The sequence below is a fragment of the Trachemys scripta genome, chromosome 8 (genome assembly GCF_013100865.1).
Source record: "Trachemys scripta elegans isolate TJP31775 chromosome 8, CAS_Tse_1.0, whole genome shotgun sequence".
In the NCBI taxonomy this organism is placed as follows: Eukaryota; Metazoa; Chordata; order Testudines; family Emydidae; genus Trachemys; species Trachemys scripta.
Window position 1 is genome coordinate 34672235 of NC_048305.1, and position 17689 is coordinate 34689923.

The 17689-nt window shown below is 51.1% G+C and overlaps 1 protein-coding gene across 4 annotated transcripts in view; it reads right to left on the bottom strand.

The window, feature by feature from the left end:
* The window catches only part of ECSCR (endothelial cell surface expressed chemotaxis and apoptosis regulator), a 44487-nt gene that overhangs the window by 19420 nt on the left and 7378 nt on the right, over positions 1-17689 (bottom strand). For 3 of the 4 annotated variants that reach the window (XM_034779764.1, XM_034779762.1, XM_034779761.1), the window contains exon 1: positions 511-622. The exons of the other annotated variant lie outside the window; for it this stretch is intronic. In XM_034779764.1, the coding sequence (XP_034635655.1) occupies positions 511-583 (73 nt within the window). In that variant the 5' untranslated portion in view covers positions 584-622. Of the gene's footprint in view, positions 1-510; positions 623-17689 lie in introns of those variants that run through there. 4 annotated transcript variants of the gene reach the window in all.

Here is a 17689-nt window from a genome sequence, read left to right on the forward strand (position 1 = left end):
ATACAGAGCGTATCCCAGCGTGGTTGCCATCACACACAGATGGAGCATATCCCAGGATTATTATTAAGCACTCGTGTGCGTGCGCGCACACACACACACACACACACACACACACACACACGAAGGGAAGATACAGAAGGAATGATAATGATCCCTTAGAACACTAGCATTTTTCAGGCTTCCAGCCAAATCAATGAATGTAATTCCTCTGCCAAAGCATGGTTATAGAATGAAAACGTTGGGCCTCTCCTCCCACGCAGCTCACGTGGCTGAAAGCCAGAGAGCAGCCCGACAAATGGGCGGCTGACACATTGTTCTTGTATCGTCTCTCTGCAAACCACATTACTGACATTGTTCCAGCTGGTTGCAGCCAGGTGAATTATAACAGCTCTGAGAGCATGGACTGAGTGCAGGATTCAGCGATGTGCACGCCTGTTCACTACAAACTGACTTTCCACAATGCCCCCAAGATGTGAGGTCAGAACTAATAAAATTAACTAACAATTTTACCATGATTCCCTTCCCCGGATTCCCCAGGGTGCCTGGCCTCTCTGTATTGTCCATTAGGTGTTTGCTGTTTCATTCACACTCCAGCTCCTGGACACTTGTGCTTACATGAGAATCTCTGCTTTTATTTGACAAAAAAAAAAAAAAAAAAAAATTAAAAAAGTCTAGCCCTTCTGGTTGCGGAGAGATGCTTGAAAATGAGACCTGAATGTACCGTAGAGCAATGGTGGGCAACCTGCAGCCGGCAGGCTGCACGCAGCCCGTCAGAGTAATCCACTGGCGGGCTGCCAGACAGTTTGTTTACATTTGCATGGCTGCCCACAGCTCCCAGTGGCCGCGGTTCGCCATTCCCGGCCATTGCAGAGAGCCACTGGGAGCTGTGGGCGGCCGTGCAAATGTAAACAAACTGTCTTGCGGCCCACCAGTGGACTGCCCTGTACGGGTATCACTTCCATTACTCCCTTGCATGAGCTACTGGTGGGAGATCAGGGTCTGCTGGGCTACTGCTCCCTTCCCATGCAGGTGAGCAAGAGGTATACTGGTGGGGAAGGGGACTGACCAGAACTTTGACTCCACTCCTACCCCCAGTGGCTGGCCAGAAAGTTGTGCTGCTGTGGAGGAGATATTAATCTGCGGCGGGCATAGGCTGGGCCAGAATAATGGATAAGCAAACTAGGCACGTGGCTATGGCCCAAATTCAGTGGGGGTGCCTATATTTTTTAAATGTATTTATTTTATTTAATTGATGCAGATTTGCACACAAAGTGAAAGACCTTCACTCCCCTGCATGAATGGCATTGTGACCTTGTAACGTTGCTCAAACGTGAGCCTTTCAGTTCACGTGCAGATTGGCACCAGTGGATAAGTGGGCACATAAGTCTTACTCACAGCTGAGACTCGCTTTGCCTTTCCCAACCCCGGTGCCAAGAAGAGAGGAGGGGGCTGGGTAAAGAAACTTCTTCCTCCTCCAACCAGATAGGGGCCCAGGTGTGTATGTCTGCCTAGGGCCCAGCGATGGGTTAATCCAGCCCTGGGTATAGGGCTGATTTAGATCACTTCTCTCCGTGGGCAAGGGGAGAACCAGTGAGGTCCAAGCCTCCAAAACGATTTTGCTGGCCTGTCTGAAAGGGATTGGGCGGTCTTAATTATTCAGTGATAACAATGGGTCAAATTTTCAGAAGGGCCTAAATCCCATTTTTAAATAGAATTTAGGCACATAGGACTAGATTTTAAAGGTATTTAGGTCTGCCCCTAGGGCCTAAATGCCATTGACTTTGGGCAATCACACCCTGGCCCTGCTGAACCCAAGCTTCTGGAGCTTTCATAGTTTCCAAGGCCAGAAGGGATCGTCTGTCTGACCTCATGTATAGCACAGGCCAAAGAACTTCCCTGAACTGATTCCTGGTTGACCCAGAGCAGATCTTTTAGAAAAACATCCACCATGACCCTTGGTAAGTTGTTCCAATGGTTAATTACCCTCCCTGTTGAAAATTTACACTGTATTTCCAGTCTGAATTTGTCTAGGCTCAACCAGGGGTGGCTCCAGGCTCCAGCGTACCAAGTGAATGCCTGGGGCGGCAAGCCGCGGGGCACGGCCTGCCAGTTGCCATGAGGCTGCAGTCAGGCTGCCTTCGGTGGCATGCCTGCGGGAGGTCCGACGGTCCCACAGTTTCGGCGGCAATTCGGCGGCAGGTATGACGAAGGCGCGAGACCGGCGGACCTCCCGCAAGCTTGCCGCTGAAGGCGCAGGAGTGGCGGACCTCCTGCAGGTATGCCGCCGAAAGCTGCCTGACTGCCGTGCTTGGGGCAGCAAAATACATAGAGCCGCCCCTGGCCTCAACTTCCAGCCATTGGATCGTGCTTGCGTGGCCCCCAGGAGCTTATGCTTGGTGCATATTTTTCGGATGGAAAACCCTCAGCTAGAAGGTTTTTTCCAAAGCCATTTTAAAATTATCCCAGCCAGATGAGGAGCTTAACATTACGTACAATTCGATGAATAAATATTAAGCCATAGGTTTCCTTACCAGCTAAAGTTTCTCCCAACAAACACCCTTACCTGGAAAATGTTCCCCTGCTTTTCCATCCAGTGGCTGCAAAACAATTTGCATCAATCTCAATGGAAGTTAGTCTGCACTGACAACAGCTGCTGGGCCACAATCTCTCCCACGCCTCTTAACAGGCATTGATGCGATATTAATGCCCTAAACATCAGGGTTTGTAAATATCCTACCTGAACAATACTCTGCTGCAACTATACCAAAGAAATTTCCCCAAAAACAAATAGCTCTTCTTTCCCCAAACTATCACTTTTCCAAACCGAAGGCACCATCCTGTCACCCTGCTTAGACGACTAACTACCCGTAACATCACATTTGCTTTTTTAGATTAAGCCATATTTTTTAGAGCATCATATCACTCCAAGCACCTGGAATTTCTACAATCGCTGTTGTTTATGCTTGGTAACTTCCAGACAGCTTAGCTGGGGCTTAATGCACTTTTAAGAGAATTGGCTTCTGGGTTGGCAATTGATGTATACAGTTTTCAGCCCAGTTGAATAGAAGCCCTAAAGCAGCTAAACCCAGAAATTGGACATGTGGGAATGAGGGAGGGTGGGGGGAGAGGAGGAAGCTGCCTCCTGACAAATAATGGAAAGGGAAAGGTGACTGCAACTGCTTTGGCCACCCCAACCCACTAGATCAGGGGTCTCAAACTCAAATGACCACGAGGGCCACAGGAGGACTAGTACATTGGCCCGAGGGCTGCATTACTGACACCTCCCCCCCGCCACCCTCAGCCCTGCCCCCACTCCAACCCTTCCATGAGGCCCTGCCCCGCCTCTTCCCACCCCATTCCAACCCCTTCCTCAAAATCCCCACCCCAACTCTGCCCCCTCCCTGCCCCCAGGAGGTGCAGGAGGGGTGTGTCAGGGGTTCAGGGCAGGGAGTTGGGGTGTGGGGTGCAGGAGGGGTGAGGGGTGCGGCAGGGGGTCAGGGCAGGGGATCGGGGTGCAGGAGGGGGCTCGGCAGTGGGTTGGTGTGTGGGGTGCAGGACGGGTGTGAGGTGCGTCAGGCAGCTCAGGGAAGGGGGTTGGGGTGCAGGGTACGGCAGGAGGCTCAGGGCAGTGGGTTGGGGTGCAGGAGGGGTGTGGCAGGGGGTTGGGGTGCAGGGTGCGGCAAGGGGCTCAGGGCAGGGGGTTTGGCTGCAGGAGTGGTTCGGGGGGCGGGCTCTGGCCTGGCGCGCACCGGGGACAGGGCAGTTTCCCTCCCTGCCTGCCCTGCCACCGCGCCACTCCGGGATGTGTATTGCTGTTGCTTCAGGCATCGCCCCCAGCATCTCCCGTTGGTCGGGAACAGGGAACCGCGGCCAATGGGAGCTGCTGGGGATGGTGCCTGAAGCAACATCAACATACACACCAATGTGTCCTCCCTTCCCCATGTTCCGGCCGCTTCCCGGTGTGGCATGGGGGCAGGGAGCCTGCCCCTCCCCCGGTGCGCGTCGGGCTGGAGCCGCTCTGGGTAAACGCTGGAGGAGGGCTGGGGGGAGGCTGCGAGGAGCTCGCGGGCTGCAGAAAATTACCTTGCGGGCTGCATGTGGCCCGCGGGCTGCATGTTTGAGACCCCTGCACTAGATCCTAGTGAGGGTCGTTTTGTGTTGCTGCTCGAGGGAGCTAGTTCTTCAGTACAGTGCACCATCAATGTGCTAGCTCCGGTTAAAGGAAGGTCAACAAAAGCCTTGAAGACGTCACCGTTTGTAAGATTGACGACTGCAGAACATCAGTGAGACTGAGCTAGCCAGGCTCCTGGCCTCACTTAGGAGCTGGCCCTTTAAAGCAGGAAAGACAAAATGGGATTTTTTCATCCAGTCAGCTGACCTGCTGAGCAGTGGGCTGATCAGCCCTACTACCTGATGGAAGTACCATGCGCTCAGACCATGACAGTCATGGTCTGCCAGGGGGAGGGCAGAGATCCATAGAAGGGACCATTAGATCTAGTTGGACCTCCTGTATAACACAGGCCAGAGACATTCATCCAGCTACTCCTGCTCTGAGCCCAATAACTTGGGTTTGAGCTAACGAAGTGGGTATGCGTCTGACGAAGTGGGTATTCACCCGACGAAGTGGGTATTCACCCATGAAAGCTTATGCTCCAATACATCTGTTAGTCTTAAAGGTGCCACAGGACTCACTGTTGCTTTTTACATATCCAGACTAACACGGCTACCCTTCTGATACCATCTCCTCCAGTAAGGCCTCTCCCCCAAAGGCCCCACCCACGCTCCACGCAGATGCCCCACCTTTGCTCAGCTTCTTCCCCCCGAAGTCCCGCCCATGCTGTGTTCTGAGACCCTGCCCCGGCTTGGTGTCTTCCCCAAGGTCCCGCCCATGCTCGGCCTCTTCCCCTAGAGGCCCCGCCCACCGCTCACACAGGTGAGAGGGGAAGGAGAGGCGCAAGCGGTGGGCAGGGCCTCAGGGGGAAGAGGCTGAATGGGGGCAGGGCCTCGGGGCAGAGTGCATGTGTAGCAGGGAGCAGGGACACGATTTGGGTGTCAGGGCACCATTGTAAGCCTGGCACAGAAAATGTGTACTTTATTTCTAATTTGAATTTGCTTTTAATGTCCCAACTTCGCTTGTTCTGTCTTTCTCCCCTAGATTAAAGAGCCCTTTAGTACCCAGTATGCTCTCCTGGGGAAGGTATTTATACACTAATCAAGTCACACCAACAGCTACGTCTACACTGGAGCGAAGGTTTAATTTCCATCTCAAGTGGAAGACGAGACAGCCAAGATAGATAGCTAAACCCAGAGCCGGGGAAGCAATGAAAGGCAGCCCAAATGATGGCGCGGGAGTGGAAACACAAAGGGTGTGTTTAAAGGAAATGCCAAGCGTCCAGGCTCACTGCTGACAGGCTTGCCAAGTGGTGAATCCTTGTGTGCGGGGAGGGGAATGATGCTGACAAAGAATGTGCGTGTTGTACGCTGCGGGGGGCGGGGCGGAGTGACTCGGCTCAGAAGAATTTGTTGTATGTGTCTGGAGAGTGCCTTTCAATCACACCATGGTCCCAATCCCCGAAAACAGCCCTTAGGCAGTACTGAAATACAAATAAGTAACAATAATAGACAGGTTACTTCCAGCAGGGCTGCAATTACAATAAATATCAGAGCAATTCAAATGACTTGCCACTGAATTTAAGTGCTGCCCAATTACCTTTTCTCGAGGCTGGAGGGATTTACGGTTAGATCCTGCAGTTTTAGTTGCGGGGTGGGAGGCTGCTGAGTGATTCATGATGGGAAATATTGCAGTTTCTGGCCCTGCTGGAACAGGAAAGTCCTGATAACACTGATCCAGGCTCCCCAGAGGGCTACAGGGACATGTCACCTCCCTCACTCATGGAGAACATTTTTTCCCCAGAGGCAGGAGAATTTTGGATTCTATTTGTGGTATTTCTTCTTTAACCTTATTTTATACATAGAGCGAGACACACGTACATTAAAACAACGACGTGGTGGGTTTTAGAGATTCCCGGTCGGTTTTTATTTTTGGAACTTCAGATGTTTCAAGAGTTTTTGCTCGCAGGCGTATTTCCCAGTGCTCTGCTGCAGCATAAAGAGTGGCACTTGATCTCTTTAAGAAGGTTACAGTCAGTGGCAGGAACTTAATCGACAGCTGTGGTTCATCTTCTTCTTCGGCACCAGGGGCCTGATCTTTCCCTTGACTTTACTGGGCTTTGAATCAGGCCCCAGAAGGCCTCTGCTCAATGACACGTGCTAGCAGATTGCAGGATTCCTCATGGGTGGGGAAATTCATGTCATCCATAAAAAGACTCAGATCTGGGCTTTATGAGGGCAAAGTGCATGGGGTTGGAGGGACAGAACTCCATCCCACCAATGCAGGAGGGTTGTGTAACACCCTGTGCCTTGGCATCACACGTTGAGGGTGTTATGCCACTGGAGTCACATAAGTAGCCCCCCTCCTGGCCTGACTCTTGCCTGCTTGGGGGTGAGGTGAAATCCTTCCTTTCTCAATGTGCAGAGAGCTCCCACATTCCCCCGCTACTCTGCTCTGTAAATGGTAAGTACAGGGCCTACGTGACCTTCTAGCGGCCCTCTGCCCCAAGGTCCATGCCCCCTTTGTTTTTTATGAGGTACACAATACACGCTTCCAGAAAAGAGCGTGGAATCATTATCATAATCAAATAATACTTTGACCTTTCATCTCAGTCTTTCAAAGAACTTTAGCCAAGATTTTCCTAATTACGAGCCTAAATTTAGGGCTTCTAAATTAATTATTTAGCCACTTAAGTGACCCAATTTTCAAAAATGCTGATATGCACTCGTGGGTGAAACACAGCAGCTGCTAAACAGCCCATAGCAAGAGTAAAGAACAGTTTATGATGGCAATGAAGGAAAATCCCATATCTCATTGAAGCTGCAGGTGGAGATTCTGCTAGGTAGAATTTAATCTGATGTGTGGAATCCTGTATATAATTGTTGTAGTTACTAGCTGAGACATATATTGAAACCACATGCAGGATCTTAGACTTTGGGGACCATGTTGTTTTAAGTTTATATATCTTTGAGGGCCACGGATTGTATGCAACTCCAGGGTGGTTGAACACTGGAATAAATTGCCTAGGGAGGTTGTGGAATCTCCATCATTGGAGATTTTTAAGAGCAGATTAGACAAACACCTGTCAGGGATGATCTAGATCAGTGGTTCTCACTTTTTTCCTGTGGACCACTTGAAAATTGCTGAGGGTCTCGGCGGACCAAATGGTGCTTGTACCGTTAGCTAACTATTTTAACACGCTTTGCATAAAAGCACTATATAAAAAACCTTAATGATAAATTAACTTTTTTTGTTCTACAAATTAAAGCACACAACTCATATTTTAATATCAGTAGTCTTACCTTTCTAATATGATGGATGTACCCTCTCCCACCCCACTGTGGCAGCCCCTGAGCTGAGGCTGGGAAGAAGGGGGGGGGTCTCTCCCCCACCACAACAGCCCCCGAGCTGGGGCTGGGAAGAAGGGGGGGTCTCTCCCTCTCTCCCCCGCCACAGCAGCCACAGAGCTTAGGATGGGAAGGAGGGAGGTCTCTCCCTGGCAGTCACAGCCCTGGAGCTGGAGAAAGTTGCCTCTTTCTCTGGCTGCTGCAGCCTGGCATGTCCCAAATTCCCCCTCATCCCCTCTTCTCACCCCACTGCCCCTCCCACCTACCCCTTATTCCCCCAAGGCCACCACCTCACCTTACATGTGCGTCTTCTCCAGTGTCCAGGCACCTAGTTAGTGGAGCCACACCTGCACAGCTCCATTAATTAGGTGGGTGGCCCTTCATTTTCTTGTGTGTGGCCGCTCAGGCGCACACCTTAGAGAAAACCATCCGCGGACCACCTGAATGGAGCTTGCGGACCACTGGTGGTCCATGGACCACAGTTTGAGAACCTCTGGTCTAGATAATACTTAGTCCTGCCATGAGTGCACGGAACTGGACTAGATGACCTCTCAAGGTCCCTTCTAGTCCTATGGTTCTATGGGGAGGAGAGCTACCACAGCTCCTCCAGGCATTAAACACAATGGGAGCTGATTGCAGGAATCATTCAGGCTGTAAACAACTCCAGAGAAGTACAACCAGCTGGGGGAGCTTGCAGAGACTAGTTCATATTGGGGTTTCAGAGACCAGCAAACAAAGAATTTTTTCTTTAAACAGCCTGAGTTTAAATTGATCCAGGGACTTCTTTCTGATCCAGCAAATGGACAGGCCTGTCTGGCCAAGGGTTAACCCAACCCTTGAGGAAAAGGCTGAGGGCTGGGTGACCTCTGGTAAGATTTGAGTATGCGTATAGGAACCTTGGTTGTTTTTATGGGTGTTCTCTGTAATGCTTTCACCCAAATATGACTATTCTTAGGCTGTGTGAAGGCTGGCAGGTAACTGGTATACACCGTTGTAGCCCCTGGAGAAAGGTTACCCACAGATGCTGGATCCCGGTCAGACCTAATGGGGAAAATCACAGTGACATGCAGAGGGACTGCCAGTCTAAACCCCCAGGCTGGAGGCAGAGACCCGCAGGTCTCTGGCCGAGAAGTGATGACTAGGAAGCCTGAAACTTTAAGTGGGTGACCTCAAGAAAAACTGGGGTGGGGTTGGGGGTGTCAAAGGTGCAGTTAACCCTGAAAGTGTGATACTATTTATCCATCTCTACACTTAATGTTCATAGACATGTCTTATCATTCAGCATCATGACCATGGCCCTTGTGTTTATTATCCTTGATTATTTATATTACACTAGTAACTATAGGCCTCTGTGAAGATTCGGGCCCCATTGTGCTACCTAGGTGTCCATAAGATGGGTGCACAATTGGTTGGACAACTGTACTCAGGGTGTAGTTATCAGTGGTTCACATTCAAGCTGGAAGGGCATATCACATAGTATCCTGCAGGGATCTGTCCTGGGTGCAGTTCTATTCAATATGTTCGTCAGTGATTTGGCTAATGGCATGGAGAGCACATTTATAAACTTTGTGGATGACACCAAGCTGGGAGGGGTCACTAGCACTTTGGAAGACAGGAGGAGAATTCAAAATGATCTTGACAAACTGAAGAAATGGTCTGAAATAATAGGATGTAATTAAATAAGGACAAATACAACGTACTACGCTTAGGAAGGAATGATCAATTGCACAAATAGGTCATTGCCCTTTTGTAAGTTCCTGCTAAGGTGCACACCTGGGCGGCTGCGCAAAGGAGGCCTCTAAGGGCCATCCACTTACCTTCCGCCAGCTCCGGGGCTGCGGCGCAGTGGGGAGAGAGGAGGACTCCCCCAGCGCCGGAGCTGCTGTAGGGAGAGAGGTCTGAGGGGAGTCCTCTCTCCCCAATGCAGCTCCGGGGCAGCCTGAACCCCAAACCCCCCAGCCCCACCCCAGAGCCTCCACCCCCAGCCGGAGCCCTCACTCCCCCACACGTTAACCCTCTGCCCTAGCCCTGAAACCCCTCCCACACTCCGAACCCCTCAGCCCCATCCCTGCTACACATAGTGGTGCACATAAAATTCATTCTGCACATGGATGGGAAAAGTTAGAAGAAACATTGGCAATGACTGCCTAGGAAGGAGTACTGCAGAAAGATCTGGGGGTTCTAGTGGATCACAAACTAAATAGGAGTCAACAATGTAATAGTGTTGTACCAAAAAAAAAAAAAAAGTGAGCATCATTCTGGGATGTATTAGCAGGAATGTTGCAAATAAGACAAGAGAAGTAATTCTTCCCTCTACTCAGCACTGATAAGTCCTCAGCTGGAGTACTGTGTCCAGTTCTGGGCACCATACTGTGGAAAGATGTGGACAAATTGGGAAAAGTCCACAGGACAACAACAAAAAATGATTAAAGGTTCCAATCAAGAGCTTTAACCACAACTCCATGTTTCTAGGAAGTCAATTAAAAACCATTTGACTCTTAAAAAAAATAAAATAAAAAAGCAGCAAGCCGAAAGCCAAACAATGCGGGGAAGCAGCGTGTGTGGGACGGGACGGCCACGTTACGGTATTTGTTGAATCCTGTTTACCAGTTCCATTGAGTCAAGCAGCTAGCAATGAATGAGGGTCATGTGCTTGCCTCCAGCGCTGTCCTCAAGGCTGGGCCTAGGAGAGCTGCCTCCTGCGTTTGTCCGCCCCCACGCAAACATTCCTCAACATCGTCAGCTGTCCAAGCAAAACAGATTTGTTCTGTGAAGCCATTCCCTCAGAATAGGTCCCTGGCCACTGCCAGGAGATCCCCTGCCCTGCTGGTGCTTCCAGTTTCCTAAGCACACCTCTGTTTGGAAAGTGGTGTGTTTGCTCTGGGTTCCCATGGCAGCGGTGCTCTCGGCCTCTCTGCTGTGTGGCTGCTTGCGTCTGTCTGGTTTGGCCTGGGGAAGGATCTGCTGCTTGCCAGGCTTGAGTGAAATAGGCTGAGAAAAACCTTCTGTTCAGGCTGGGACCAGAAACCCACTGCAGGCTCCCAGCCCAGCTAGCTGATGGCTATTGTCTAATCCAAGCGTTGTCCACGAACAGAGCTATCGTGCAGGGTTCTGACATTCTTCACTCTGAAAATGGTGCATTTCTAGCTAATAAAATTACAGGATTGTTACCTGTCTGTGTGTCATTCTGAAGTCTGGACTGTCTGTTGACTCAGGGTGAAGCCATGAAACAGCTACAAGCATGGCTGAGAGCACTCTTTGTTCAGAATATCCCCAGGGTCAATCACTGGGATTTCACAGTCTGGTACAGTCCAGTTTTTAAGTTCTCAGCCATTTTGACTTTATGAATTACACCTTTGCGGTGTACAGTTGCAGCAATGCATGTATCTAGGCTGTGCCAAGAGTCCTAGACCCTTGTGATATTAGAGGTACTCACCATCACCCGCCTTACTCTACAACTACTTTTCATGCAACAGTTTTATTGGTTGTATGAGGGAGACTATATACATGGTGGATTACTTGGCCCAGCTGCTACACCACTGCAACAATACATGCTTCCAGCTGCTAGTTATTTTGTACGAAACTTTCTCTTTGTACTGCACTTTTACATTTCAAAGGAGTCTGCTGGCATCAGGGATGGCTGCCATTTTGTTCTCAGAGCTGCTGCAGCATGTTACAGAGGAAACATACACTGTGCTCTCTCTTGGAGACTTGCCTTTGTTTTTTTCTCTCATTTTATTCTGCCTGGCTCAGTGTTAACACCCACCTTTAGGGCTTGGGTTTGGGCAGAGAGATGGTGAGGGGGTCACTGAACAAAACCACTAACCCAGGAACCTATCCTTGTAACAAACCCCGATGCCAACTCTGTCCACATATCTATTCAAGTGACATCATCATAGGACCTAATCACATCAGCCATACCATCAGGGGCTCGTTCACCTGCACATCTACCAATGTGATATATGCCATCATGTGCCAGCAATGCCCCTCTGCCATGTACATTGGCCAAACCGGACAGTCTCTACGCAAAAGAATTAATGGACACAAATCTGACATCAGGAATCAAAATACTCAAAAACCAGTGGGAGAACACTTTAACCTGTCTGGTCATTCAGTGACAGACCTGCGGGTGGCTATATTACAACAGAAAAACTTCAAAAACAGACTCCAAAGAGAGACTGCAGAGCTAGAATTGATATGCAAACTAGACACAATCAACTCCGGTTTGAATAAGGACTGGGAATGGCTGAGCCATTACAAACGTTGACTCTATCTCCCCTGGTAAGTACTCTCACACTTCTTATCACACTGTCTGTACTCGGCTAGCTTGATTATCACTTCAAAAGTTTTTTTTCTCTTAATTAATTGGCCTCTCAGAGTTGGTAAGACAACTCCCACCTGTTTATGCTCTCTGTATGTGTGTATATATATCTCCTCATTATATGTTCCATTCTATATGCATCCGAAGAAGTGGGCTGTAGTCCACGAAAGCTTATGCTCTAATAAATTTGTTAGTCTCTAAGGTGCCACAAGTACTCCTGTTCTTCTTTTTGGGTGGATTTTTCTAATTCCAATTCCTTTCCCCTTCATTTCTTGAGCATCCTGTTCTTCCTGGCCAAAGCTGAGGGAGGAAGGGAAAGTACCTGATGAAGCAGGCCTATCCGAATTCATCCAGTTCACTCCCTGGGGAGTTGTGTAAACACCTTCACCAGCTTCCATCTGAGAGCAGTCTCCTCTGCCTGCACTAAGGAATGTGCCTGGACGTAGCTGTGCTGTGGTCCCTCGCATAGGGATTAGGTAAGGCGGGGGGGGGGGGGGGGGGGGGAGAAGGCGGGGACAAATCCAGTCATCCAGGTTATTAGCTTCCTGTTCCACATCATGGAGACAAAGGATTCACTGTCACCTTCCCCAGGCTCACCTTATAGCTGCTGCTGGGATGGGGGCACACACCGCTCCTACTGTTCAGGCTGGCTGGTCTGCAAGGCTGCCGGGCCTCTTGCTTCCAGCTTGGCCTGCCTGGGGAGTACTGCGAATGGTCTGCCCGTGAGAAGCCAAGTGTAGGCGCATGGGTGGCTCATGCAAAGTCCCACCCTGCTCTCTAACCCCAAAGTTCAATCCAGGCCTTTCAGGTACTGTCCAGAGGTGCCTTTGCCAGCCAGCACCCTCTCACCGCAGTGCGCATTATCACAGTCACCCTGCCTCAGTTTCCCCCAGCCCACCAATAATCATTTGTCTCTGTGGCGGAGAGATTCCTCTTATGACTCAGCTGGGTTGTTTATAGTGTCTTCCCTTCCGGGGCAATAATGAGTCTGATACACTAGGAGCCCAATAATCTCATGCTCCTGCAGAGTCCTGACCCCTTTGCTCTTCTGGATTTTACTATCCCCTTTGCTGGGGGGTGAGGGGGCTGGCAAGGGAGCCCCCCTGCCCAAGTTCCAGCCCCAGGACCCTGCATTAAGCAGCTGGGACCAGCTCCTCACAATCCATTGCTGCCCCCCACCTCCCCTCTCACATAGTCCCTTTGCAGTCTCACATTCTCTGATTCTCCCGGGGGGGGGGGGGGGAGGGGTCTGACTTTCTGCCAGGCTGTTGCCCAGGGTGGCTCCTCTCTGTAGCCTCCCCTCTCCTCTGAGCTGCAGCCTCTTATCCCCAAGCTGTTGCTGGCCCAGCAATTAGCGCAGCTGAGGAGATGGCTAACCTGCCTGTTAACCCCTTAGTCCCTGTGGTAGGATGGGTCTGTATACCCCTGACAGATGCTTGGGCTAAACATTCCAGTTACTGGGCACGTAATTCACAGCCATTAGCTTTAGGGCCACACAACCCCAAGAAAGTGATCTACGATTTCTCCTGTCGCTTGAGGACCTTTGCTCCTGTGGACGTCACTCTGGTAGCAGCCAGTTCTGTGCCCCAGTCCACATCTCTAGCACATGTGCAATGGTAGAGTCCCAGGGCTCTGCAGGCCACGCTTTGTTTCTTCTCAAAATGGACCTGGACCAGTCCCCCAGTCTGCAAACCTCCAGACTCTGGGAAATCTTGGATGGGAATTCTTGCTGTGACTTTCCATGCTTCTTCCTTCGCTGCTACTGGGTCAGGGTGTCCCAGTCACTCGACTGCCCCACACAGCTGCTGGGTCTAATCCAAAAATAAACTATTCACCAGATCATCAATGTAAAGATAGAAGCACCCCCCTAAATGCAGGAGCTGAGCAGTGCATCAAACCCTACAACTAGCCACGTGGCTGCCCGGCGAGTTATAAGGCTGGAGGCCAGGTGCCCAAGTGCTTGAAAAGTGTGGTCATCTCACAACTACCAAAGATGCAGTCTGGTGTACCAAACACCCACAACCTTTCTAGGCTAGAGACAAAGACAGAGATGCAGATGGACCTGGAAAGGCCATGCGCTCTCCCTCGGTCAAAGCACTGTCTAGCTAGAGGGAACAATCCTGCACTGGAGATGAGATCTAAGAGATCCCTACCACTCTTGTGTTCTCGGCTCCGATCCCTGAATGTCACCATGTTGTCCTTGACCTTGAACACTCCCACAGGCATGTGATGCTCAGACACTAGGCTGGATTTAACCCCTCTTTCAAGCCATATGTGCTTTGCCCTTAGTGCATACCCTGCAGGTTATTGCCGGCAAGGCTACAGTCAGGACCCTCCTAGTTCATAAGTAGCAGCTCTACCACGCGAGCCAAAGAGGGGGAGTTCATCTCACCAAGACAGCAGCAGCCGAGCTAAGCTTGTGCCAGCCAGTCTCTTGCATGGTTTACGGCCAGCAAATCTTAGAGGTTGGACCACCTGGCCCTGAGGCTAAGCCTCAGCAGTGATGCCTCTTGCTTATGGTGTGTACAGGGCTTAGTCCTTCTGCCAGCTCCTGGCTTGGGGTTACAGCAAAGATCCACTTTCAAAGCAGAGACGTGCTGGTGTTCGGTTACTGGAACTATTTCCCTTAAGGACACCTGCTGCTGACTCAGTTACTGTGACACAACATGGTTCCCGGATGCACAGCCTGCTGGTCGTTGCTAACAGTTTTCAGAAGCTCCCTGGAGAGTCCTCTGGGGAACTTGAAGCATGTACTGTAATGATGCGTGGGTGGGAGCTAGACTAGTTCAGGAAAATTTGCTTAGTGAACAAACTTTCTGGAAGGTGGTTCTCCTGGGATCCTCCTGTTTTTCACCCTTCCCCTTCCTCCTACATGTCAGACTGGCCTGGCTTTTTTAGTCAAGGAATGGAGGAGGAGGATCTTGCTGGGTTGGTCAAAGGGGGTGGCTGTCAGGGCTGGGTCGTGGACAGCCAGACATAGTGGTTGGAACTGGAGTCCACAGTCAGGAGTCAGCTGGGTCAGGATACTGGGAGGTCAGAAGCCGAAGAGAGACTGGAGATCAGAACTACAAGTCGGTAACCAGAATCAAACTGAGTTGGGATACCAGGGGGTCAAAAGCAGGAAACAAACCAGAGATCAGACCCATAAGTCAGAGGTTCGGAGCCAAGCCAGGTCAGGATGCCAGGAAGTCAAGCTGGGGGAGCAGGAGGCACAAGGTACACAGTCCAGAGCAGGGTGGATCCCAGTTGTTCCGATAGTTTTCCATTCCGGTTGCTGGCTTAAGTAGGGCCAGCGATCAATCGCTGCTCTGGGACTCTGCCAAGGGGGCATCGGGGCAGAGTCTCTAACTGGGGCTAGGCTTCATGGGTCCTGGGTCAGCAGTTGTCAGCAGGCTGCCAAGTGGAGGGTTGCAGCGTGGCCGCTCCTGTGGACCCGCGTTTGAGGCCTGTGGGTCATGACGGTGGCCAGGGAATAACCCCGGGAGCTCCCACCCAGGGAGGCAGAGGGCCTCTGCAGCAGCTTTGGAGAGCAAGAGCTAGGATCTGGTCCCTCTTGGCAGTGCAGTGAGCTAAGGCACCTGCCACTGGAAGACTATACTATGAGCTGGGCTGTGATTCCCCTGGCACATACACAGACATACTTGCATGAGCTCTCAGTGCGCCAGCAGTGTAGCTGCCAGAGTTACCACCTTTGAAATGCACCCACCCGCAAGTCAGGCCCTCCACAACCCCACCCACAAGGCAACTCCATGACGCCTGCCCTTTTAACAGCCACTTATAGTATCTAGAGAGATCACAGTTATAGACGAGACTGCTAACATCACACGTCTCCTCACTCTCGTGTGACTCAAACCCTCTCACACTACACCCATGCCGTGCACTTGTGTGTTGGTGGGCAGCCAACTGCTGTATTTTCAACAGTTTTGATCTGTTATTGCTTAAACTGTGGAAGTGGGAACACTGCAGCACCTTTAGCTGGACATAGACACTTTGAACATTCGATACCCCAGTGCATTGTGATAATAATGCAAATCTCTAGACCCACGTAAAGGAAAACCTGGCGGATTAAATTATTTTTCTGGTAATTGGCAAATCCATAAAAAACCCAGCCAGGCTGGTCAAATACCAGCCACCTAGTAATCCTACTAGCTGCGGTAGCAGGGGTGGCAGGAACGGAAGCATAGCTGAGCCATGCCAAGTACAAATATGGTAAAACCGGTGGGTACCTACTTGGCATGGCTCAGCCGTGCCTCCGCTGCCACTACCCATGCTACCAAGGCTACACTGCTATTTGCACCCATGCTAGCTCGATGAGAACTAGCACGAATATGTCTATGTACATGAGAAGGGGAACCACACCCCTAGCTTGTAGTGTAGACATAGCCTAATACTAGCTTTAACTCCTCCTGTCCCCCCACACTACTTCCTTGGCCAGCAACATATTGTTCCCCAGACTGTCCAGCCGGGTTGCCACTATTTCTCCTCGGGAGCATAGGCCACCATCTAATAAATTTCACTGCTAGGAATATTTTCCTGATCTTCTTTCACCTCCTCCCAGGACTTTTTAGTTATATACTCTTGCGACATGCTAAGCACAGTCTCTCTCCCCGTGGTATTCCCATCCGTACAGCTCTTCTGTGGTATCTTTGTTTCAAAAGCAGACCTGAGCTGCCCCCTGCAAGCGGATGCGTATCTGATGACAAAGAGCACTGCTCTCAGTCCTCTGCCATTTGCGCTAAGCCTCATACAGCCGTCACACAGAGACCCTTTCACCAGCTGCGAGGGAATGGAAATAAAGTGCAGCATACACATCTGTATGAATTTGCTCTGAAATTAAAACTGACAAGCCGGAAGATATGTCCTGAACTGCCATATCAGTGGAAGAATAACACAGTGAGACAAAATATGCCAACATATTGAATGGCCAGCTGCTGACCAGAGGCCATAACTGAATCCAACAGTAAACCCTACAAACTTAAAATGAGCGTACTAGTTAAACAGACAAAGGGAAACCAGCACCAAGATTTACCTAAGGTCACAGGACTAGAACCCAGGTGTCCTGACTTAATCGAGGGTCCTGCTATTAGGCCAGACTGCCTCCCAGCAACAGCTGTTGAAATGGTGGATAAGTCCGTGGGGGTAGTCCAAGAGTACAGGCCTTCTGGAGAGACGTAAACAGCAGGGCTGGCCTTACCATGAGGTGAACTGAGGCGGCCGCCTCAGGTGCCAGACTGTGGGGGGGCGCCACTAGGACCCAGAGTGTAGAAAATAGTGTCTGCTGCTGGTGCATATGTATTCTCTCTGCTCTAGATGCACAGAGATGGTGGAGTGCTGTGCTGGAGGAAGGAGGGCACAAGAGACATAACAGGCAGGCAGGAGAAAAGGTAGGGTTACCATATTTCAACAATCAAAAAAGAGGATGGGAGGAGCCCCGCCCTAGCCCCGCCCCTGTCCTGCCCTAGCCCCGCCCCTGCCCCTTCCACTCCCTCCCACTTCCTGCCCCCTCAGAACCCCCAACCCTCCCCCCCACTCCTTGTCCCCTGACTGCCCCCTCCTGGGACCCCTGCCCCTAACTGCCCCACAGGACTCCACCCCCTACCTAAGCCTCCCTGCTCCTTGTCCCCTGACTGCCCCCTCCTGAGACCTTCCCCACATCCTAACTGGCCCCCTAGGACTCTACCCCCTACCTGTCCCCTAACTGCTCCAACCCTTATTCACACCCCCACCCCCAGACAGACCCCTGGGACTCCCACGCCCCATCCAACCACTCCCCACCCCCTGACAGCCCCCCCCAAAACTCCCGACCCATCTAAACCCCTCTGCTCCCTGTCCCCTGACTGCTCCGATCCCTCTCCCCACTCCTGCCCCCTGACAGCCCCCCCCCCAGAACTCCCAAACACCCCCCCCGCC